Below are 26,174 nucleotides of genomic sequence, written 5' to 3'. Positions count from 1 at the left end.
ACTATTAGGGTTTCGTTAGAATATCAATTTATCTCTCCGACTTAACGCTCCGTGAAGCCGTATTTAAAAATAGAATTTCTATCTCTTTAGACCCCCGCATAATTCCAAGATAACAAGTGATGTCAATTATAATTCCTGACACTAAAGATCAATGAAGCCCTATTTAAAAATAGAATATTAATTTTTCTCTCTGACCTAAAGAATGTTTATCCCTCAAACCTAAGATTAAAGAAGCCTTAATGTTTCTTAATTCTCCCCTTCATGAATCAATAATTTCCCCTAGCGATTATGTAAATCCAGTTCACAGGTGTTACTCGTGACAACACCACGTGGTTTATGGTTTTCCAAGTGAGAAAGTTCATGTTTTTCAAATTCTCACTGACAAAAAACATAAAACATCCATAATTTGATGTTGACATCCGAGAAAAACATCATATAAATCGAACAACACACATAACCATCCATGAAAACAACCATAAATGTGAGAAAATTCATGTTTTTCCATGTGAGAAAATTCCTGTTTTTTCATTCTCACTGAGAAAACCATATAACAGACATGAATTGCTGATGACATCCATAAATGTGACAAAGTTCCTGTTTTTCAAATTCTCACTGACAAAAACCATTAAACATCCATGAAAAACATCAAATAAATCGACCAACACACATAACCATCCAAGAAAACATACATAAATGTGACAAAATTCCTGTTTTTCATTCTCATTGACAAAAACCATAAACCACGTGGTTCTCGTGCTCATATATGGTGTTAAAAAAAGTTGTAGGTGGCAGCAGGGGTGAGGGGTCGGGCTGGTACCCCCATTTCTACTAACAATTACCCTTTTAATGACAACCTTTGCATTAAAACCCTTTAGCAATAAACAGGTTTCTCAAAGAGAACAAATAAACCCAGTCATTTCAGAGTATACACCAGATGTACATGCAACAGTTTTTACGGCAAGTATTTTCTCATTTTTATATTTCTTCGAAATTTATTTGCTGAAATTTTTTAGATTTCTTTTTAATTTAATTTATTATTTTTCCTCGGTTGATTGTAAGTTCCGTCAATCTGTAGATACAGCTTAAACTCTAGTTTTCACTGGAGAACAAGATATTTTTAAAATTTTCTTTCCAAATCAATTATTTAAATTTAACCTATTTTTTCAAATATCAGAGACAAATCTCTAGCTTTGCCTATAGTAAAGAGCCAAAAGGCTTTAATGTATCATTTATTGTTTTTTTCCAGGGTCACTTCATATGGAAGGGGTGGTCGTAAAAAATTTGGAGGGGACTCGTTCGATTGGAAATTAAAAGTTCTAGTTCCCTTCTTAAGAGTCAAAAGTGATCGGAGGGCAACCAGCCCCCATCCCACACCCTTTTTAGCTGACCTTCCCCCAAAAACATCCGATACAAAATTTGAGTTAGTCATTTTGGTCAAAATAGTCCAAAGGTTAATTAACTGTCCCCCGGGGGATGACATGACCCCCCAACGTCCCCGGGGCAAGGACTGTAAGTTATTCAAGTTGCTCATTGTTTACATGTAGGATTTGTTTTTGGGACAGGGGGGCATGTTTGATCCTGGGTCTGCAAAAAGGCTCAAGGTATCAAGGGAAAACTTTCACTAAATGTTAAGGGGGGTGTTGAACAGACTCAAAATGCAATTTGTGCATGTGCTTATCAAAAGGGCGTATCAGCAATATCAAAGGAACGGCTTTGGGTATTAAGTTGAAACTTTCAAAGAACGTTGAAAAGTGATTAGAGGGAACACAGTTCCCCTTATCCTTTTTAGATGTTCCCTCGGCACTTACCGAAATTTTAAAGTCGTTTTGTTCAAATTAGACCAAACGTCGTATAACTATTCCTCCAAGGATGCCATGCCCCGCACAGCCCCCGGGGCAAAGATTGTAAACTATGCAATTTGCCCATTGTTTACATACAGGGTTTATCATTGGAAAAGGGGGAATGTTTGATTCTTCGTGTGTCTGAAAATGCTTAGAGTATTAAGGTAAGACTTCATGGAATGTTAAAGGGGATGTTGAGCTAAATCAAAAGACACTAAGAATTTTCAGTTTATCAAAGGGACGCATATGCAGTATCTTAGTAACGGCTAAGGGTATGAACTTTGGATCCGGCTTAATCCCCTCAGAAAATCCCCCCTCATGTGGAAAATCCCCCGACAATTTTCTTTGCAGAAAATTTAACATCTCCCCCTCCCCCAGTTAAATTTAAGCAGCCACAAAGTATGACAAATAAAAATAATGAAGAAAAAAGGAATTTTGGAATAATCTACCTATATTCAAAAAATTGGCAGAATATGTTGTGGTGTAAGGGGTATGCGAAGGGGGCAGGCTAGAAATAATGTTACTAGGATATTATAAGATGTGGCTTCGGATAAGTAAGCTTAGAAATAGTTTGGTAGCTAGAGGTGATTTAGGTTTGTTTTCTTTAAGAGGTCATAGGCTAGCTAATATGGTTAGGCTTTGGGAAAACATTTTAGGGATGCCTAGAATGCGGGAGATGAAGTTGGCTTATTTAGAAATGTTGAAGTGTGGGCCAGGTAAGGTGAGGTTGTACCGAGCTAAGATTATATTAAATCAGAGTGGATTAAGGCATTTGTGGAGGGGATGGTTTAGGGCTTGAAGATAGGAGGGATCAAGTAAGTGGATTAGCTGAAAGGATTCTACAGAACCATGAAATACAGGCATGGCAGGCCTGGCGATCGAAAGATATTTGGGGTAAAGTTATATTTTTAAAGATGGTTTTAAATAAAAAGGAAATAAAGCTATTAATCGAAATTAGGGCTGATAGTTTGCCACTGGGCCAAAGAAGAAAGTTTATTGGGAGGGAAAGGTCAAAGGCTGGCCCATATTTTTTTCCTATGAGTGGAAGTTTGAATGAAAATGGACATCACTTGATTTGTGAATGTGAAGAACTGAATGATCGGAGAATTGAGGTGTTTGGTACGGTGGATTTTGATTTTGAGTGATTGGCGAGAGTATGTGCGGCTGAATGTTTTATGGGTATAAGGAATTTATCACGATTCCTCTGTCCCAAGATGGATCATAGGGGGGCTCAACCCCTCCCCCTCCTTGATACGGCCATGTAAGTATCTCAGGAACGGTAAGGGTTTTAAGTAAAAAATTTTACGACGGTTTTGAGGGGGTGTCGAAATAAATCAAAATACATTATATGCATTCAGGTTGTCAAAAGAGCGTATGTGAAATATCTCAAAAGCGGCTAGAATATAAAGTTTAAACTTCTAGGGAATGATGAAAGGGATGTTGAACTCAATCAAAAGACATCATATGTATCCAGGTTGTTAGATTGATAAAACCACTAATTAGCGAACGCTTACACCAAAGTCACAAATTAAAGAGTTTCAAGAGTCAGAATAAAAGGAGCAGAGTGATCTTTCTCTTTTCTTTATATATTCTTTCTCTTTTTCCATTTTCGTTCATATGCTATGTTTTCAACATTCTACCCGTTTATTCTTTCGATTATACTATCTGCAAATTATTGTTGAATCAAAATCTTGGTTCAAAACCATTTCAATCCTTGATCTCAAGAACAATGACCTAACCAAAAAACAAATTGGTTTATACTGAAAAAACAAATTGGTTATACAATACTGAAAAAAAATGTAAATGTTTTTAGTTTTACAACTGTAATAAATCAAATAATATTAACATTTTGATTGTTAAATATTAGTATATGTTGATTCAACTAAAAATGCACATTCATTTGTATTTTTTTCAGTAAAGAGCAAATTATAATTAAGTCTTGGGAAGGCAAAGGGGGTTTGAGCCCAACTTATGTTAATTTCTGCTTGTTTTGAGTTTGACTCGGTTATTTATTGTAATTTCTGTTCGTTTTGGGTTTCATTTCTTTATCGATGCTGATTTGTGGTAGTTTCACGCTTGGTAGATTATTTGATTTAATTTTTGCTCATTTTTTGTTTTAATGGAGTTCTTTACTTTTCTTTGAAAAACTTATTTTGTGGAAAAAGTTTTTTTTAATTAATTTCTGTTTTTTTTTATATTGACATAGTCTTTTCAGACTATGAATTAAAATAATACTTTAAATTTATTTAAAATAATACTTTAAATCTTTTCGTTTTTTTTTTAAGAATTTACAGTTTGGCCTGCTATTTGTATGCTGGAGAAAAAATTTTTCAGCAATTTTTAACAACATACACCCTCTTAAAAATCTGGATAAAAATAGCAGTGTTTAATCAATTTAGTTTCGTACCTCCTCTAGTTGACCTGAAATGGAAAACTTGATACATTCTCAAAAAAATCTGTTTACTTTCTTTGATAGCTTGGATACACTTACGTTATTTTGATTTGGTTAAATTTTAAGAGCAGAAGCAGCCGCGAAAGTTTGAACATAATACCCTCAGTCGTTCTTGGGATACCGCTGAGATGCCTTATTGGGAATTGTCATTAACACAGTGCATTTTGATTTAATCTTGTGGCAACATTTAGTTTTTAAACCTAAAGTCAAATGGAAGGGTGGGCGTGGGAGGGGGATTAGTTTCCCTCCAATCACTTTCGACTATTAAAAAGGGCATCAGCTCTTTCTATTTTCAGTTGAATGAGCCCTTTTTGAAGTTCTTATGACAACTCCTTCGATACAAAGTGCCCTGGTCTAAATAACAACAACAACAAAAAAAAAATAGATTATACCAACAGCCATCTTTACTATAAAAATGTCAAGCCTTCGAATCACTTTCGACTATTAAAAAGGGGACTAGGCCTTCTGATTTCCAATCGAAAGAGCCCTTTTTGAGTTTTTACGACAACACTTCCTATCAACACCTTATATACCCATAGGGCAAAAATTGAAACTCTTACGCTAAGGCCAGTGAAGATGTTAGTCATCCTTTGAGACCTAACATGGATAACTTCCAGCTGCGTTAAAGTAAATGGCCAACTCTAAATTTTGATGGGATGCTCCTGGAGCAATGATGGGTGGCAAAAGGATGTTAGTCTTTCTCCAGTTACTTTCAACTATTAAAAAAGGCACTAGTCCTTTCAATTTACAATCAAATGAGCCCTTTTGAAGTTTCTATGACAACGCTTTCAATAAAAACCTTATATGACCCACGGGATAACTTACATCCCTTGCCCTGAGGGCTGGGGGGGGGTTGTTATCCTCAAAGACCTAATTTCCAGAACTTTCTACTATGTTGAACAAAATGGCTACCTGAAAATTTTAATTGGATGTGTTTGGGGGAATGGTGGGCGTGAGAGGGGGGTTAATTACCCTCCAATCACTTTTAACTATTGAAAAGGGCACTAGCCCACTCAATTTCCAATTGAATGAGCCCCTTCTGAAGTTTTTACAACAAATCTATCATTAAAAACCTTATATGCCCCCAGGGCATAACTTTCAACCATTGCCCTGGAGACTCTATGGGGTTTGTCATCCTAAGATACATAATTTACAGAACTTTCAACTACGTTGAATAAAATGACTATCTATAAACTTTTATTGAATGTGTTTGGGGAAATGGTGGGCGTGAGAAGGGGGTTAATTATTCTCCAATCACTTTCGACTATTAAAAGGGCAATTTCAGTGTTCAATCAAATGAGCCCCTTTTGAAATTTCTACAACAACTTTCTATATAAACCTTATATCCCCCCAGGGCATAACTTACAACCCTTGAACTGAGGGCCCTGATGGGGTTAACATCCTAAAATAGCTAATTTCCAGAACTTCCAAATACGTTGAACGAAATTGCTATCGCAAAATTTTTATTGGACGTCTTTTGAAAAAAGGTGAGCTTCAGAAGGGGGATAGTTGCCGTACAATCATTTTCTACTATTAAAAATGGCACTAGCCCTTTGAATTTCCAATCGAATGAGCCCTTATTGAAGTTTCTACGACAACGCGTTCTATAAAAACTTTATATGCCCCCAGGGCATAAGTTACAACCCTTGTTCTGAGGGCTGCGGGGGCTGTCATCCTCAAAGACCTAATTTACAGAACTTAAAACTACGTTGAATAAAATGGCTATCTCAAAATTTTGATTGGATGTGTTTGGGGAAATGGTGGGCTCAAGAGGGGGGTTAATTGCCCTCCAATCACTTTCGACTATTAAAAATGGCACTAGCCCTTTGAATTTCCAATTGAATGAGCCTTTTTTGAAGTTTCTACGGAAACGCCTTCTATAAGAACCTTATGTGCCCCCAGGGCATAACTTACAACCCTTGCCCTGATGGCTGTGGGGGAGTGCCCTGAAGGCTGTGGTGGAGTTGAATGAGCCCTTTTCAAAGTTTCTACGACAACTTCTTTGATACGAAGTGCCCTGTTCTAAAGGAAAAAAATGATAAATGATACATTGTGCCAACATCGTTTTTATATGCCCTCAGGGCATAACTTAAAACCCTTGCCCCGAGGGTTGTGGGGAAGTGTCCTCCTCAAAAACATATTTTCTATCTGGAAAACAACTACGCTGAACAAAATGGCTGTCTAAAAATTTTGATTGGATGTGTTTTGGGGAATGATGGGCGTGGGGGGATGGGCTAGTTGACCTCCAATCACTTTCGACTATTAAAAAGGGCACTAGCCCTTTGAATTTTCCATTGAATGAGCCTTTTTTGAAGTTTCTACGACAATGCCTTCATTAAAGACCTTATATGCCCCCAGGGCATAACTTAAAACCCTTGCCCCGAGGGTCGTGTGGGAGTGTCCTCCTCAAAAAAACAATTATCTGAATATCAACTTCGCTGAACAAAATGGCTATCTCAAAATTTTGATTGGATGTGCTTGGGGAAAGGATGGGTGTGGGGGGGCCTAGTTGCCCTCCAATCACTTTTGACTATTAAAAAGGGCAGTAGCCCTTTGAATTTCCAATCGAATGAGTCTTTTTTGAAGTTGCTACGATAACGCCTTCTGTAAAAACCTTATATGCCCCAGGGCATAACTTAAAACCCTTGCCGCGAGGGTTATGGGGGAGTGTCCTCCTCAAAAATATATTTTCTATCTGGAAATCAACTACGCTGAACAAAATGACTGTCTCAAAATTTTGATTGGATGTGTTTGGGGGAACGATGGGTGGGGGGGGGGGCTAGTTGCCCTCCAATCACTTTTGACTATTAAAAAGGGCACTAGCCCTTTGAATTTTCAATCGAATGAGCCTTTTTTGAAGTTTCTACGACAACACCTTCTTTAAAAACCTTTTATGCCCCAGGGCATAACTTAAAACCCTTGCCCCGAGGGTTGTGGGGGAGTGTCCTCCTCAAAAATAAATTTTCGGTCTGGAAATCAACTACGCTGAACAAAATGGCTCTCTCAAAATTTTGATTGGATGTGTTTTGGGGAATGAGGGACGTGGGGGGGGGCTAGTTGCCCTCCAATCACTTTTGACTATTAAAAAGGTCACTAGCTACTCCAATTTCAAATCGAATGAGCCCTTCTCTAAATTTCTACGTCAACTCCTTCGATACGAAGTGCCCGGGTATAGAGAAGAAGAAGAAAAAAGACAAAAAAAGAAATAATACATTGTGCCCACATCGTTCTTTACTTATAATCATAGGCTAATCATAGGCAGCGCTGTCGCGCTACCTATGATTGCCTTGGCCTGATGCATGCCCGCAACTACTTGATTTTAATTCAAAATCAACGGACTCGGTTTTTATTCAGTTTATTTTCATTAGTTCTTTCCTCTTATCTTGATTATTACAGTGATTTGTTTTTATTTCTGGTCTATTTCTTTAAAAATTAAAGCACATTGTTCAAAAAACATATAGTTATACATATAGTTATATCATATAGTTGTATAATTTTTCTTCTTTGTTTGTCTCATTATTCGTCTTTTCGTCCCAAATGGGTCAAAAAAATTTCCAGTATTTTTTTAAACTTTTTTTTTATGATAAACATGCTAATTAGGGTAATAAATGTTCATTAAAACTTATGTTCCTTGTTTAGCTATTGGTGTGGTATTTTGTCTGTTCCCCTACATATATTTCTTCTTTTTTCTAGAGATGACGAAGCCGATTTAAGAGATAACATATGGGCTGGTATGAAATGTGTCCTCTTCATATTCTTAATAATATCAGCACTGGCCTTCCCAAATGGGCCGTTTACGCGACCTCACCCTGTCATTTGGAGAATGGTGTTTGGGTTAAGTGTTCTATATCTCGTATCTTTGTGCTTCATTCTATTCCAAAGTTATTCCACTGTGAGAAATATTCTTGAGTGGCTTGATCCAGAATTGGAAGGATTCAGAATAGATATGGACAAGGTAGTTTTGTTTCTTTATTGGCGGCTATCAATTATTAGAAGAGTCTATTGAGCCTATTCAGGTCTATTCTGGAAGATTCAGGATAGATATGGACAAGGTAGTTTTGTTTCTTCATTAGCGGCTGTCAATTATCAGATGAGCCTATTGAGCCTATTTTGATATATTGAGGCTATTTAGATCCATCCTGAAAGATTCAGGATAGATTTGGACAAGGTAGTTTTGTTTCTTTATTAGCGGCCGTCAATTATAGGGCTAAAATATTCAAACTAATAACTTACTTATTAAGAAGATTTCATCATATGTAATGTGAAAAACCAAAATTTTCAGGGGTATAGGGACATTACATTACAGACCCGAAAATAGTTAGGAAAAAAGAAACGCGCCATTAGATTGTCTATTCAGTGTTCTGTTCTTACGTAAGGATGATTTAAAAAGAAATAGTTTCGTTCATTATTATGCGAATTTTTCAGCCACTTTAAAATAATAGACAGTATAATAATAATAATAGACAATTAAAAATTAAACAATTAAAAAGAAATTAAAATAATAGACAATATGGAAAAAAATATGTTACACACAGGAAAAAGCTTTCGGTTTTTTTGAGTAGCAACTTGTAAAGAACGACTACGTTGCCATCAAGGCCGTATTGAGGGGAGAGGTCCCTGGGAGCCAGCAAGGGGGGCATGCCCCCCCCCCTGGAAATTTGGGACTATGAAGTAATAATATGGAATCAAAAGAAAAAAGAACAGAATAGGGAAAAACCATGGAAAAAATGTTTGTTGCCCCATTGTTGGCTGCCTGCCAATAGATTGTGACCCATAATAAGGGGAATATGAGTTCTAATTTGTGACTGAGTGACCTCTAACAAGTTTTCCACAAAAAAAATCTTCTATATGATTTGGTTGGAGCAAAAAAGAAACAAAAAAATAACAAATTCTTCATAGTAATTAATGGTAAGTAAATAACGATCTTTGTCAATAACGAAAGTATAAGAGCCTAACTATTGATATCATTCAGTCAAAGAACCAGCTTTTTTTGGCGATCTTAAATATGTATTTGTTTATTAGTAATTAGTACAGTTATTAGAACAAAAGGAAGTTCGTATAATTATAGAAAACACAAGGAAAACAACTTAATAAGGGGCAATTTCGGTAAGAATATGCCGTCAACTTCTGCTTGCATTGCAAGAGTACCCATGAATTGATATATGAAGCCACTATAATCAGAAATGTTTCTCCTGGACGGAATACTAAGAATTTCTGTATTTTCCCCCTGAACTGATACGTTTTTTGTGTTTTATTATCATTTTTTTTTTTCTAGGAGTGATTGTATTTATCTATTTTTCAATTTGAAAAATATTTAATTTTTTACAGTTATGAAGTATAAAGGTGTCAAATATAATGGATTGGCATTCAAAATTAAATTAAAAATATTTAATTAAAAAATTTTATTTGATTTTCTTAACAAATAAAATCAAATACGTGTGGTTTTGATGTTTTACTTTGAGCAAACTACTTTGATAATGCGTTACTTTTTATAAACACTGAGTCTAAAGGCATTTTGGTGTTTGATAACCATGTTCAAAACTGTCAATATTGTTAAAAATTATCCGTCCAACACTTCGGCATTGCTCAGCAGAACTTAATGCTGGGAGTTTGTATCTTACTTTTTATAAGTAGCCTATTGTTTTCTGTATTTTTTGTAACTACTTACTTTTATCATTTTTAAATCCTTTTGCTTTAATTGACATATTTCTTCCATTGCCTTTAGAAAGTTGTTTGTCTCTAATCTTCATTAAATAAAGAAAATAAAACAAGTTTTCAACTGAAAGTAAGGAGCAACAGTGAAACTTAAAACAAAAAGAAATTATTACATATATGAGGGTGGTTGCCCCCTCCTCAACACCTCGCTGTTCAAGCTACAGTTTTTTGGCACAAGTTGCTTATTGTTCTAATTAAACAACCCCTGTGTTTGGGAATCGTTTTTAAAGAATTGGGACAAAATTTAAACTTTAGCGCAGAGATCGAGATGTTGAAGAGGGGGCAACCTGTTAAAATAGTGAATATTTAAATTTCTTGGCAACTGAAATGTAAACACTAAACCAGATTACTGGTAACTTTTCTCGTTACTGTTTATTATTTTGAATCTATTGAGAAACAACTTCAAATTAGTGTTCAAATTAGTGATTTTGAATAGTTCAAGTGTTTGGAAAAAAGGAGCCTCCAAAACAACCCCCTGATAGAGATATGAGTGAGTCACCATTTCAACCATCTTCAAAAGCCCTTGCTAGAACCCCCCCCCCCCCCGCCCCCTACAACTGTGTCTGTACCAGTGACCTCTCTGAAGGGTATTCATACCCTAAACATGGATACCACCCAATGTCCATCATCCTCAACAACTGATACTGAAAAAGACGAAAAAGGCTTTAAGATAGTAAACTCGGCCAAGCGTAGAAGACAGAGAACAAAAAGTCCACCAGATTCAGCAATAATACATCAAACCGATACCACGAACAACTCTTTAAGAAATCCTGCCGATTCCCCGGTAATTATTCAACTAGTTCCCCAATGTGATAATCCCTTGTTTAACAACTGTGATCTACCAAAGTTGCGAGTTTCCCTTTTCAAGACCATTCGTTGCAACTTTAATATGAATATAAACAGATCAGGATCCCTAGATATCCTTTTGAACGATTCCACATCAGTTAAAAAGGTAATGGAGCTGGAAAGTGTTGAAAATATTGTTGTCACAGCCCGTCTGTGGTCCCCAAACCCGATACAAACAAAGATAGTGCTCTACAATGTCCCTAAATCATTTCTAAACTCAGACATGATGGAAGCATTGATGAACGAAAAAGGTGAATTTTTTTCCGGTCTCTAGTGCCCATGCCCTTGGTCGCAAAACCACTGACACCTCAAACTTTAAAACAGTGTTGTTTGAGCTTCAGGGACAATTTAATATTGACAAAGTGTTCCTCTTTGGCCAACAAAAATCTTTCAAGCCATACAAAGAAAAGCCATTACAGTGTACTAAATGTCTAAGGCTTGGGCACACAGATAAATACTGCAGAGACGATTCCAAAATTTGTAAGATTTGCCTAGGCAAGGACCATAATGAGTCAAACTGTCAATTTGAACCAAAATATGTACTAATTTTAAGGGCAAACATCAGTCCCTAGATAAAGGAAACTGTCCCAAATATAAACAAAGGGCAGAGATACTAAGAATGGCAAAAGAGCAACAACTCTTTGCTCTTTTGTAGCAATGCAAGTCCCAAGGACACCAATATTCCCCCGTCCCCCAACAGGCCCCATGCCACCAACAGCCCCTGAACCACCAACAGGCCCCAGGTCACCAGCAGCCCCCAGGATACCATATGGTCTGTGGCTGACTGAAGAATTATTTGATGAAATGTATACTGAAAGCAACATTCACAAGAAAGTTGATATATTCTGTAACCTCCTATATAAAGAGTACCTTGACCGATTCTCTGTAAAAAAATGTAAAAAGTGTGAAAGCGACAAGCCCTGTATAACCTCATCATTAAAACAGCTTATCCGCGAACTATCATAAGCTTCTGATAGAGAAAGTCTAGCTGCTAAAAAGCTGAGGAATAGAATAGTGAAAGAAAACCATAAAGCTAAAGTCAACTATGTTAAAAACCGGATTGAACCTCTATTTTCTACTAACCTCAGGCAGTGGCACAAATCTGTAAAAAGGATAGTTGGGAAGATTCAAAGTGACGACCTTTTTATTTATAAAGAAGACGGAAATAATCGGTCAGCTGAGGATGTTAATATGTTTTTCAGCTCAATTGTAGTACCCACCCTGCCCCATCCAAAAGTGAACTTGCTAGAATTCTTGAACAGTGCCCACCAAGCCAGACCCCAACCCTTGAAGAATACTCAGTCTACAAAGAACTGCTCAAACTCAAAACCAACTCTTCCAACTACCCCGGTGAACTACCTGTAAAATTAATTCGTGAATATGCCATTTTTCTCGCTAGACCATTTTGTCACATCCTGAATTCTTGTTTTGCTGAAGGAGTATTTCCTTCTGTTTGGAAAACTGCATATGTGAGAGTTATACCCAAAACTAAACATCCTAAGTCTCCAGAAGGACTGAGGCCTATATCTCTCACCCCTGCCTTCGCAAAAATGTTTGAGGCATTTATTGCTCAAGCAACACTCAATGTTGCTTGAGCAACATTGCTGATTTCCACAAATATTGATAAATACCAGTACGGAGGTCTCAGAGGATGCAGTACTACAATTTATCTAGTGCGCCTGCATGATACTTTAGTAAAATGGTTTGACCAAAAAGATACCATCGTTGTTCTTGCCATGGTGGATTTTTGCAAGGCTTTCGGCCTAATCTCCAACCCTATTGCTCTAATGAACCTAAAACTAATGAGGGCGAATAGACTAACAGTTCAGCTAATCGCTGAATTCCTGTCTAATAGAACACAATGTGTGTTTCCTCTATTTGAGGGTGATACTCTGTCCTCTTCTCGTAAAATTACGTGTGGTGCCCCTCAAGGCACCAGATTAGCCGGGCGGATATTTTTGGCTGTGATAAATTTTGTGCTGAGGAGCTATGACCAAAGATATAAATTTGTCAATGACCTTTCAGTTTTACTTAACTATGAAGCTAAAAATTCAAGTTTTACCCCTTGTCTCCCCCATGACCTGATGGAAATGTTGAATACGGATATTGAGCAAGCTAATCTAACCATAAACTCCACCAAATCAAAAGTTATTCGGTTTAACCCTCTAAAGCGCGATCTCCATGTCCCAAACTCTCTGTTTCCCCTGTCCAACAGTGCCAAATTACTAGGTGTAATATTATCATCGGACTAAATTCAACACCCATGTGGAATCAGTGGCATCGAAGGCCTATAGTGCCGTTCAAACCATTATTTCAATGAAACGTTTTGGTTTTTCCAGAGACCAGTTAAGAAATACCTTCGTGACCTATGTCCGCCCTCACCTAGAATATGCCTGTCTAGTGTGGGGCCCTGCAGTGCGAAATTCACCATGCTTATCTGAAATGATGGAAAATGTACAAAAACGCACAGTTAAAATGATACTTGACAGGGACTACATCAAATATGAGGAAGGACTGAGAATAATTGACCTACTATCGTTGTCCGAAAGAAGAGATAAATTGATAATGAATTTTGGTATATTCCTATTAAAGAACAAACACCATAGATGCATACTACCCCTTGATGCCCCTATCAATATGAAGACACGGACCCAACTTAAACTGTTACCACCAATGTGTCACACTAGAAGGCATGAAGATTCTTTCTTGCCGTTTTTTTTTTTACCAAAATGTATAACAAGAGCTGATATTTTTACCCTTTGTTTTTTTTGTTGTTGTTTTTTTTCTGTTTGTTTCTATTTGAGTTTGTAAAAATCTGTGTAATTTAGCAAGTGCTACGAAACAGATTTATGAATAAACCTGTACCTACCCCCCTCATATGCGTAATAATTCCTGTTCGTTTTAAGTTTTAATGTTGCTCCTTACTTTCAGTTGAAAAAACTTGTTTGTTTTATCTGATCGTTTTTTAAATAACGCCAGGATACCTGGCTCCACCTCCACTGAAAAATCACCCTCCCCATAGAAATATCCTCTGGACAATTCAATCCTGGCGAAAATTTACCCCGGACAACTACCCTTAACATCTCCCCGCGCAAAATTAAATCGGTAAAGAGAAAGCAAGACGTATAAAGAAATTTCGTATATGAATTCTTGCAAATTCGCCCAGCGTAAAATTTCTTCTTAAAATTTCACCCCCTGGAAATTATTGAAAATTCTCCAAGCAGAAAATTTGTCCTCCCCTCCCCACGCAAAAATTTATGCATACTTTCCAATAACAAATAAAACAATGGGTGATTTTATAACTTAAAAACCTTTCCCAAAAGGCTGTGGGGACTCATTTTATCTCCAAAGATATAGTTATCGAGCCTTTCAACTATGCTGAAGAAAGAAGCTATCTCAAAATTTTGATCGGACGATTTTGAGAAAAAAGTGAAGTGGTAGGGGGCCTAGTTGCCCTCCAATTTGTTTAGTCACATAAAAAGGGCACAAGAACGTTTCATTTCCATGAAAATGAGCCAGATCCCGACGTTCTAGGCCTACTTGGTTGATACGATCACCCCTGGGAGACAAATAAACACGGATCCCTGATATATCTTCTGGTAAAAATTACAAAATTCTGTATTTTTGCAGATATGAGCTTGAAACATCTACAGTACGGTTCTTTGATATGCTGAATCTGATGGTGTTATTTTCATTAAAATTATATGACTTCAAGGGGGTCTTTCCCCCTTTTTCCGAAAATCCGACGAATTTTCTCAGACTCGTAGCTTTTGATGGGTAAGACTAAACTTAATGAAACTAATATATTTGGAGTCAGCATTATAAGCCAATTCTTTTGATATTTCTATTGGTACCAAAATTCCGTTTTTTAGTGTTTTGGTTACTATTAAGCCAGGTCGCACAATTTCATGAAATGTAGTTTAACAAATGGAAAAGGTTTTTCAACTAAAGTAAGGAGCAAGTTTAAAACTTAAAACAAATATAAATTACTCTGTATATAAGGGGGACTGCCCCCTTTTCAACACCATGCTCATTAAAAAAAAGTTTTTTAGTGTTTTGAAATTTTTTTTTCCAATTGCACATTTTCTAAAAAAATTTGGAAAAAGCCAAATTTTACAGTAAAGAGTAAGGAGCTAAGAAGGAGACAGTCCCCTTTATATAATGAATAATCTATTAAAATAGGTTTCAAATCTGTTCCTTGCTTTCAGCTGAAAAGCTCTTTTTTTATTTAATTTCTGATTGTTTTCCAAATCATACCCAGGCCTAAACAAGATATAATTTGAGGTACCGGTCCCTTAAATGCCTGTTCAATTGCTTTTAAATTATGTAAATCAATAATCATACGTTGATTAGTACCGTCCTACGTTTAAATTTGTAATTTCAATTTTGGATAAAATTTGAATATACTTAAAAAATTGGCGATGAATAGTAATTTTGGTGACAATTTTTTGTTAATATTATTACTAAAGAATTTCGGTTGGATGAAAAGTACTATTATTGTTTCCATGGATGGACATTCTATGAGACTTTTGATTTTCTACATAACTGAAGCCATCACAACCTCTACAATAGGATTTTCTTATTGATAAATACATTACCTGTATTTTTTTTTTTAAATACATTGAAGTGTTTCATATAAATGAAAAAGAAAATATTAATATTGAAAATTGCTGAAAACCAAGTTCCTAGCAGTATTTGCTACCCCACAAAAATTCCATGGCGGGGCTGAAGATGACCTGCCTTGGCTTTTTCACCTCTCTGCTGGTAGATATGGGAATGTAACATATTAGCTGTAAAGCGAAAATTTTAATTAATTCTACTCCCCCTTCCTATTTCAACATTTATCTGAAGCCTCAGGAAGAGTAAGTAGTTTGTCCATTAAAATGTACTTGCGTAGGAATCTACCCTACCCCTACCTAAACAATGACTCACACCCCCTCATTATAGCTGATGCGCAATTACAGATCATCAAACGTAGCATAATTTCATTACAAATAAAGCGAGTCAACTTGGTTGAATACAGTACTACCACCGTGTGGCAGTACTTCTTTTGCAACTGGGAAGCCTAAAATATAATTATTGATACTTTTAAATCAATTAGCTTCTTAGGATTTTAAATTGATTGCAAATTCGTCCTTTTCGGGGTAAAGCCCTATTTTGGTGCCGTAAACCATCTAAATTGTCATCCAACCACCACTGCTGTTTTGGTGTCTGGCCCTCGCCTGGAAAACTTTCTGCCGGCGCCCTTGGAGGGGTTAGTGGGTTTTAGTCCCCTACCCCCGAAATGTTTGTTAGACTCGTAAAAAAGGACTAAAAATCCATATGTAAAAACATATTCTGACGCCTTTTTTAAAATTATTTTGTACCCCCCCCCCCCGAAAAAATCCTGGTTATGGTCCTGGTTGCCATCGCTGTTTCCCAAGATACCCATCAAAGTATGCTTAATAGATAATCGCAAATCTCCTTACTTTTTCTTGGTAGCTTTCATCACTGACTTGACCTGTCAGTCTTTTATGTTGGTACATGTCGTCATTGCAACTGACCCCATCATATAGTTTGACTGTAACATTATTTATGGTTGTAACCTATAATTATGATGCCATTCATCATCTTGTATATGAAAGTATGCATTTGGTGAAAGTTACTTCATCTATTTCGAATTTATTTCTTTCTTTACGGAAAGGTATCTCTCCTCTTAAGAGGGGAGTTCTATCTGATGTCTAGAGACACACATGGCTTTAAAAACCTTATCATCTCCTTAGAGATTATCTCTGTCCATAGGAGAGCCTCGTCCAAACCGATTAGTGCCTGTTATTCTTGGTGGATCAGAGGCGATCATTCTTTTTTTTATTCTCTCCTATTGAGACAGATACTCTCTAAGGAGATGATAAGGCTTTTGGAGATAGGTATGTCTCTAGACATCAGATAGAACTCCTTTCTTAAGGGGAGAGTTACCTGTCCGTAAAGAGAGAAATAAAGTGAATTAGATGAAGTAACTTTCACCAACGAATAGGATATCTAAACCATATATTCTGCCTATGTTTTGGAATATTTGTATAATATTCAAAATCCTCTCTTTTCTTCTTTCTTTTTGTTTGTCATGTTTTCCCCGTGGCTGCTCAAATTTGCATGCGAGATAAATTTTCCGAGGAGGGGGGGGGTATATTATCTGGGGGGAAATTTCCCCTCTGGGACGATATTAGAGACATTAGCCCCCAAAAATGGTCAATACCATCTAAAATTGGGGCATAACTTAATTTTTTTGAACACTAGTACAAAAACCAAAAAAAAAAGAAAAGAAAACTAGGACAAAGGAAAAAAACTAAATAAAGTGGGGACTTCAAAGCTAGGGACTTCAAAGTTTTGTTATTTGTGGCTAATATCGTAACCTGTACAAGCAGTGCAAACCCCTACTACAAACAACTCACTGCAGCACCAAGCTGCCTGAGGCCAACACAGCAACGCACGCTTCTCCATCCCAATCTATTCAAAGCCTCCCTCTTTACACTCTCCCAAGAAGTTTGTATTTTCCTCAAATCTTTCTTCACGACCTCCTCCCACCCCATTTGTGGCCGACTAGCTTTTCGTTTGGCCCTAAACAGTTGCCCAATAAGGACGATCCTGGGCAATCTGTCATCCTTCATTCGCAGAATGTGTACCAGCCATCTCAACCTTTCTCTCATTATAGCCCCAGAAAACGGGATTGACCCACATGTTGTACAGCTTACTGTCTGAGATACGGTGAGTCAGTAACCAAAACAACCAAAACAAAACAATACGGTAACCAAAACAAGGCGTAGGTAATTTCTCTGGAAAACATCTAACAAATCCTACTCCGTTTTTGGGTGCAAAAGTCAAATAAAACAGACCAAATAATGCACTATGCTTATTTCCAGTAAATTTGTAAATTTAGTTCTATGTGTAATTGTTGCTCCTTTTTTAGGAATATGGAGTTAATTGTTCTGACATTAATTTATCCAAGCTTTGGGGCCACATGGACGTTTTTGCATTTTCACATTTCTTTGGATGGCTTATGAAGGCGCTTATAGTCCGTCACTATGGAATACTATGGACTATTAGTGTAATGTGGGAAATCACAGAAGTAAGTATATACTCTATATTGCAGACTATATCAATCAACAAATTTTTACTTCTGACAATGAATTAAAAAACTATTAACTATTGTTCTATTTTTTGGAGAGTGTGTTGGATGTTACTTACACCCTTTCCTGACCCCAATTGTTCAGTATGAAAACAACAATAATTAAAACAACAGGAAATTTACCTAATACAGTAAAATATGTTCAATAGTTAAGAATATTTCAGCTCTATATCCAAGAGCTGTCCTTAGAAAACCTATATATTTTATATAAATAATATATCTATATATTTTATATAAACAAAATAAAACATACAATAAAATGTTTTTTTAAAACTGAAATGAAAAAATTAAAACAGTCACAGAATCACTACTTCAACGAAGCGTAACCAGGACTGAAGATGAAACTATACGAAACTAGGTGAATTCAGGCACAAATTAATAACATGTTTTTATTGCTATTCTTACCTTTTTCGCAGCTAACCTAAAAGGTGTTTTGTAACAGGTTCATGGTAATGGCTATTGTTTTTTTATATGATTTTTAAAGTCATTTTTAATTAAATTTGTGTATAAAGCATTGAGTGAAAACTCCCCCAAGTCCTTACTTAAAGAAATATTATTGTTTAGCTGAATTTTAATTTCAGTTGCCTCACGTACAACTTATTCTATTCCCAAGTAGTTGCTAATGAGGGAGGTGTTTTCAAAAAGTATTTCAAAAATACTTAAAAAAAAAATACTTTTTTTCAAAACGCTGGGTTTTTCAAAAATATGGCCACTTAGAGCAGAATCTAAAGAATTATTTGCGTCTGAATTCTAATGCAGAAGAAATGAGTAACCCATTGTTAGCAATAAATGCCTTTTTTCTTCTTCATATGTTGCTTTATTGTTAATTGTCTTAATTTATATTTGGATGTGTATGTATGTCTTGATTTATAGTTCCCAATCTAGATATATGATTTTAATTTTGTTTTATTAGCGCAATGGGTGAAAAGAGGTGATTCTTGAGGCCATATCTCTACGCGTTACCTTATCTTGAGGCTTCATAGATCATAACTTATCGAAGCTGTTCACACTACGACTCAGAGTCACGTGTGGATTTGGAGTTTGTTCTCCTAAAGCCCCGCTCACACGTATGGATTCAGAGTTTTTTTCTCCTAAAGCCCCGCTTACACGTGTGGATTCAGAGTTTAGTCTCCTAAAGCCCCACTCACACATGCGGATTCAGAGTTTGTTCTAAAGCCCCCCTCACACGTGTGGATTCAGAGTTTGTTATTCTAAAGCCCCGCTCACACGTGTGGATTCTGAGTTTTTATTGAAAGCTCCGCTCACACGTGTGGATTCAGAGTTTTTTCCCCTAAAGCCCCACTCACACTTGTGGATTCAGAGTTTGTTCTCCTAAAGCCCCGCTCACACGTGTAGATTCAGAGGCTATTCTCCTAAAGCCCTACTCACACGTGCGGATTCAGAGTTTGCTCTCCTAAAGCCCCGCTCACACGTGTGGATTCTGAGTTTGTTCTCCTACAGCCGCCCTCACACGTGTGGATTCAGAGTATGTTATCCTAAAGCCTCGCTCACACGTTTGGATTCAGAGTTTTTATCCTAAAGCTCCGGTCACACGTGTGGATTCAGAGTTTGTTCTCCTAAAGCCCCACTCACACGTGTGGATTCAGAGTTCGTTATCCTAAAGAGCCGCTCACACGTGTGGATTCAGAGTTTGTTCACCTAAAGCCCCGCTCACACGTGCGGATTCAGAGTTTGTTCTTCTAAAGCCCCACTCAGACGTGTGGATTCAGAGTTTGTTATCCTAAAGCCCCACTCACACGTGTGGATTCAGAGTTAGTTATCCTAAAGATCCGCTCACACGTGTGGATTCAGAGTTTGTTACCCTAAAGCCCCGCTCACACGTGCGGATTCAGAGTTTGTTCTTCTAAAGCCCCACTCAGACGTGTGGATTCAGAGTTTGTTCTCCTAAAGCCCCGCTTACACGTGTGGATTTAGAGTTTGTACTCCTAAAGCCCCACTCACACGTGTACTTAGCTATACATCCATATTTAAACATCGCCAATTTGGAACAATCAGGACTGCCTATAAAAGAAGAAGCACATTATGATTGATGGATAATAGCTATGCCTAGACATTGATGTCTAGCCAAGCATGAATATAAAGTGTATTTAAACTTCCGGAAACAATTTAATTTAGCCACATTGAAAAAACGTTCTTCCAGCCTGTTAAATTGGTTTCGTAGCTTGGAAAACATTGCTATTAAGTTTTTAAAAGTAGAAAGTTTGTCTTATTGTCTATTGTGTCGACCTGCTTTTAAATTCATGTGAACTATTTCTCTCTAAAAAAAAAACAACATATGAAGGCTGTTTAAAGCCAGCAAAGAGTATCACAACTCATACCAGCCGTTATGGTATATTCTATTAAAGTTTTAGATGTCTAACCATCATTTTGTCAAGGCTGAGACACAATTTATCTGCATGTCTACGTTTGCTATCATAGCAGACAATGTTATGAGTTGGGTTCAGCACAAGGCCGTATCCAGGGGGGGGGGGTACCCGGTTTGAACCCCCCCGAAATTTTTGACCGAATCGAAAATTAGTAAAATCTTAGTAAAAATTAGTAAATTAGTCGAAAACCGAGTCGAAAATTAGTAACCCCCCCCCCCCGAACAAAAATCCTGGATCCGCTCTTGGTTCAGCACTTTAAGTTACTGGTTCCAGAGACCTAAGTTATATGCGAGGGCAGCCGCTTCAAGAATGCTAGATGTTTTTCAGAAATTACCTACGGATTGCTCTGGGTACGCGACTGACTAGCCATATCTCAAAGAGTAAAAAAACTTTTTTGCATGCTGATCAATGATCTGCGTAGCGCTCATTGATTTTCTGCATTCGGTCGGGAGTGCAATGCGTGCTTGGGGGCAAATCATCCGGCGCTTCCTTTTCCTCCAGACTTATCTAGGTACCCACTTAGAGCTGGGTCGACTCTGGCTGAGCTTACAGAGACACCATTGACTTCAAACAGTAAGCTATATGGGAAATGTGGTGCGATCCCGCTTTCTAGGGCTATAGGGAGAGAAAGGTTGAGATGGCTAGGACACGTTCTGTGGATGAAGGTTGACAAGCTGCTAAAGATCGTCCTTTGCGTCCAACCATCTAGGGTCAAACGAAAAAAAGGTCATCCTCGAACGGGATGGGAGGGTGTCTTGAGAAAATATTTAAGGGAAATGGGGAGTTCTTGGGAGGGTGTAAAGAGGGAGGCTTTGAATAGATTGAAATGGAAAAGGAGCGTGTGTAGCTGTGTTGGCCTTTATTAGGTGGCTTGGTGCTGCAGTGAGTTCTTAGTAGTAGTAGTAGTAGTAGTAATGAAATAAATAGAACCAATTTTTCTTTTTTTTTCTTTTAGATAGCTTTTGCTCACTTACTGCCTAACTTTGTGGAATGCTGGTGGGATGCGATAATTTTGGACGTGTTACTCTGTAATGGACTTGGTATTTATGTTGGAATGCAAATTTGCAAGTTTTTGGAAATGCGCGAGTACAAGTGGGAATCAATTAGGTAATTGTTTTAGTTAATTTTAATTTCAATTTTAATTAAAGTTAATTTTAATTACTTTTAAGTGACCCCATACCTGTGATTCCCGACGTGGGAAGCTGGCCACTTCGGTATGGTAATATTTTGGTGGGTAATGGGCAGGAAGTGCACCTTTCGGCTAACTTTACTTAGAGTCTTAATAAAAAAAAAATCAAAAATATTTTTCATGTGAATGATGTCACATCCAAATGAATTAAAAAAGCAAAAAAGATGCATGGTAGTATTTCAGAGGACGACCCCAAAAATGATACCAAGTTAATAGCCTTTAAAGCTTCCTTCATGTTAATTTTGGTGAATACACGGAATTTCTAATTTTGACTTCAAAGATCACGGAAATTTTGAAAAAAAAAAATTTTAATTTCTCGAGGGGGCATCAGGATTATAGAAATGCCTTGGTACTGCATGGCCCAAAATCAGTAGAGAACTACTGCCGAATGGCATTGTCAAGTGGAGATTGGTTCTTTTGAGTCGTCCAATTTCTCCAACATCAACAATAATGTTAGCATCTCTAGAATAAAGTTCTATTGCTAACAGCAAATATTTACAATAAAACTCATTTTTCTTTAAAGAAAGGACACTTTTACAAGTTTTATGCTTAAAACTTCTCTCAGGTCTATGCAATAATAATGACAGCTCTGCCATCAGTGAAGTTGCAATCAGACTCCTGAGTAAGTTCTTAGGTGATTTTCCCAAGGCGCGTCTCCAGGACACAGATTAGGGAATATTCTCCAAGTGTGGAGGATACTCTAGAATTTTGAATAAAAGAGTGAAGATCACGAAGGGTCCTGTCTCTGTGGGTCTTAAATAGCTGAAGTATCCACCTCTGGAGGATAAGTATATCTAAAGGAGAGCCCTGGTGATAGTGATCATGCTGGCCCATCGGCGCGTGGATCCATCCCGAAGACGTTTAACTCACTTTCAGTAATAGGATAATTTATTTGGCGATGCCGTGACGCCAAGTGGGATGGTCCTCCTTGTGAGGACAACTGCGAATTGCAGAAGATACACACCAGGGTTTCAACAGTCTCGGCTAGGCGAAGAGGACTGGATTGCCCTTGCTTCAATAGTTAGCCGAGAAAATGTTTTTCTTTATTATGAATCATGGTTGGGAAATCAATGAGGTAACGAACCGACGGAGAAGCTACTGCACTAGGCAACTGATGCATCGACAACCCATTGAGCAGGATTCCGTCATAAATGACAGAATCCTACTCCATCATAAATGGTGGCAATGAAGTAAGGATTTGTCGGGCGACTGCCATGTTCGCCAATAGCATAAACTCTTCAACAAGTCTGAAATGTTAGAGATAGTTCTTAAATAAGATATAATGAAATATAATATAATTGTGAAATGAAATATAATTGGTGAAATGAAATATAATTCAAATTGCCTAAAAACTAGAAAATGGTTCAAATAAGGGAGATTTTTCGAAAAGTCTTTTTCTCTATTTAGACTGGATGAAGGAAATTATTACGATAAAAACAGATCCGTCATAAATGAGATATTTATCTATAAACAAATCATGAAACATTACATGGAATTGGGCAAAGAACTCTACCAAGAAATCACTCAGGACTCACGAGTTTAATTGCACATTCACTGACTCCATAGCTGTTATTATTAATGCATATGACCTGAGAGAAGTTTCAGCCATAAGTTAGTAGAAGCGTCCTTTCTTCTGCGATTTTTTCAGAACTTCGGATATTCGTATTCATCACTTGATTTCTTACTATTTTCCACCTGATAAGAATTTTCTATTTAAGAACCCATTTCCTCACTGACAAACTTGAAAATGATGGCCCTCAAGCTTTGGGACCGTGAAAATAAGTAATCCCAAATCAATTGTGTAATAAGTAGATCTATTTCTATATATTTGTATGTCGTGTGAATATACATATTCATGTATTACATATTCATGTATTCATACATATTCATGTATTCATCAAACAGGTCCTTGAGTGTTACTTGGCATTTGACAAAGAAATTTACCAACTTTTATCTGGTGAGATGGTCTCTGGCACGTCCTCTCTCACTGTAGAAGTTCCTCTGATGTTATTGAAGTTTTCTTATGTAAAAAATAAAGCATGTGAAGTTACAGAAATTTAAAGGGAATTGTAAGACCTGAAAACACTTTACAATGGTTTTTCGCATATACAAGTTCACGTGTTCTATTTTTGTATTTCATTTTTTTTTTTGATCTTACGCTTAAAATGAAACAAATTAAAATAAAACACGAAACTGGATCTCGTCTAGAACTGGTTGAGACATTTCTGCAGTTTATAAACGTGTCTAAAATTAATTCCTTTCATTGTCAAGATTGAATTAAATCCATTTGGATATATTTTAGTTTATTGTTCTCAGTTATTTTATAAAGTGATCTCAATTCACGTCATGAGTCGGCCCTACAACTGCTTACTGGTTTTGCAAAATTATGACAAAAATGATAGTGACGAAAAGAACTGATTTTAGTGACTTAATTCAGGAGCTCGAAAAGTGTCGAAAGTCACTTTACTGGATTAATACAGTAGTCCCCCTCCCGCCGAAATGTGTGTCCGGCTCGTACCAAACGTACCAAAACGTACCAACGTACCAAGAAACGTACCAAAAATGCTTATAAACAAATTTTTAATGCGTTTTTAAAGTTTTTTTGTCCCCCCCGCCCCCCCCCAAAAAAAAAAACAACTCACTCCTAATAAAAATCCTGGATATTTCCCCTTATATAATTTTAGCTTTGTTGTTGCTGATTTTTCAGCCATGTTTCTTTATTTTTTAATTTCATTACTGAAAGTGCCGATCGTTCTCAACGGTTTTATATTTCTTGTCGGATATTTATTTTACGTTTATTTTTGATTTTCAGGTTTGTTATTTATTTTCTTTTAGTTCATAAGATAAGAGGTTATATATTAAGTCTAATAATAAACTGAAAACTACTGAAATGACAAATATATATATTATAAGAAATAAATATAATGAATAAGTAAATTTTGAAAAAAATTTATTCAGGTTTTATTTTATGCTAGGTTTTTATTTAGTTTTATTTTTAGGAGCATTCAGACTGCAAAGGGAAAAATCAAGCGAGCTGTGCTACAATTCACACCTGAAAGTTGGACATACGTACGGTGGCTAGACCCGAAATGTACATATATGCGATTCTTGGCTATTTGCCAATTGACATTCTTTTTTCAGATATCAGAATTGAATACATTCTTCCTCAAGCATATATTTGAACTACCCCCCGGACATCCACTAAACGTAATTCGACTTGGGTTAATTGGTTTGTTTGTAGCGCCATCTATGCGTCAATATTATTCGTTTGTAACTGATACTCTCTGCAAACGTTATGGAACACAGTGTTGGATTTACAGTGCCATAATGTGTGTTGAAACAATTATTTGTTTGAAGTTTGGTTGGAAAATTTTCACACAGACCCAGATTAGATGGATTGTGTTTTGGTTGCTTGTGCAGATGGCGCTGTCTACTTTGTGTGTTTACGGATGTGTTAGGTGGCACAGCAAAAAGCATAAAAATGTGAAAATTACTTCAACTGGCAACCCTGTCTTTGCAAATGGAAATATGCTCAATAACAAGTCGCCTAGTAAGTTTTTTCTTCTATTAAGTGTTCGGGAGGGGTTTTTCCCTATTTTTCCTAAAAGGGACGAATCCTATGGGACAATTGTAAAGGAAGAAAGAAAATAATTCGAAAGTTTTTAATGAAAGGTAAGTTTTTAGCAACAGGGAGTTGAAAAGGTAAAGGGAAATTTGCTACAAGAATTTGAAATCTATGGTTTTGAATAGACGGCATTTTATATTGATCCGCCTTCATGATCTGGCAATAAAACACTTTCGGCCGATCCTGGATTTGTGTATATTCCGGGCGATACTGATTGCAAAAAATTCCTAATGAATTTTCAGTTATTGCGAGGGTATGAGTTATTTCAGAGGAGACGCGAATTATTTTCACATAAAAGAATGAAAATTATATAGGAAAATATGGGCTTCAGCTGAGTTCGATTGTCAAATTGATACATCACTGCTTTCACACACAGTTCATTTAGTGTTAATTATGCGGCATATTGTAATTTGGTGTGTAAGTAATGCGTAGCAATTGGCCACAATTGATGCTAGGTAACTAAGGAAAGGAGACAAAATTCTTTAACTATGCCTAAATTCGTGGCTGAAATATTCAGTCATAGGCTGGTTACTGTATTTAAATTAGTTACTGATAAGAAAAAAAAGTGAAATCTGAGAAGTAGAAATTGATTACTAACGCTTGGCAACATCTGTTCGAAAATTATGTTAGTTTCTTTGTGTCATCTCTAATTTTTTTTTTTTTTTTTTTTTTTTTTTTTTTTTTTTTTTATATATATAGTAAAGGTGTCAAGAAGAAACACTAAAAAATCCATCACTAAATAGAGAAAAACTATAAACTTGACCAATAGTAAAAACACAAGGATATAATAAGATTTCATTTTATTTCTTAGTTATGATGGTTTAAATTAAACTTGATTCGGTAAGGCAGAAAATGAGGTGCGTCTTTTGTGTTATGCATAGGTGTGGTTCAGCTTTCGCTTTAATGTTTCATCTCTAATTGGGGCGTGTTTCTTTTTTCATCTCTTTTTAGTAAAGG

The 26,174-nt window shown here is 36.6% G+C and overlaps 2 protein-coding genes across 7 annotated transcripts in view; one reads left to right on the top strand and one right to left on the bottom strand.

Moving 5' to 3' along the window:
- Nucleotides 1–26,174, bottom strand: part of LOC148939273 (uncharacterized) — a 280,313-nt gene that overhangs the window by 225,674 nt on the left and 28,465 nt on the right. The window lies entirely within an intron of this gene.
- On the top strand, nt 2,509–25,258 carry LOC148939274 (phosphatidylserine synthase-like). Its single transcript, XM_089106830.1, has 5 exons — nt 2,509–2,609; nt 7,933–8,248; nt 17,798–17,956; nt 21,359–21,510; nt 24,592–25,258. The coding sequence occupies exons 1-5, from the start codon at nt 2,509–2,511 to the stop codon at nt 25,241–25,243; spliced, it is 1,380 nt and encodes a 459-aa protein (XP_088962956.1). The 3' UTR covers nt 25,244–25,258.

The sequence above is a fragment of the Artemia sp. Qi Xiang Cuo genome, chromosome 21 (assembly GCF_049724085.1).
Source record: "Artemia sp. Qi Xiang Cuo chromosome 21, ASM4972408v1, whole genome shotgun sequence".
Classification (NCBI taxonomy): Eukaryota; Metazoa; Arthropoda; class Branchiopoda; order Anostraca; family Artemiidae; genus Artemia; species Artemia sp. Qi Xiang Cuo.
This window is presented reverse-complemented; position numbering and strand designations above follow the sequence as displayed.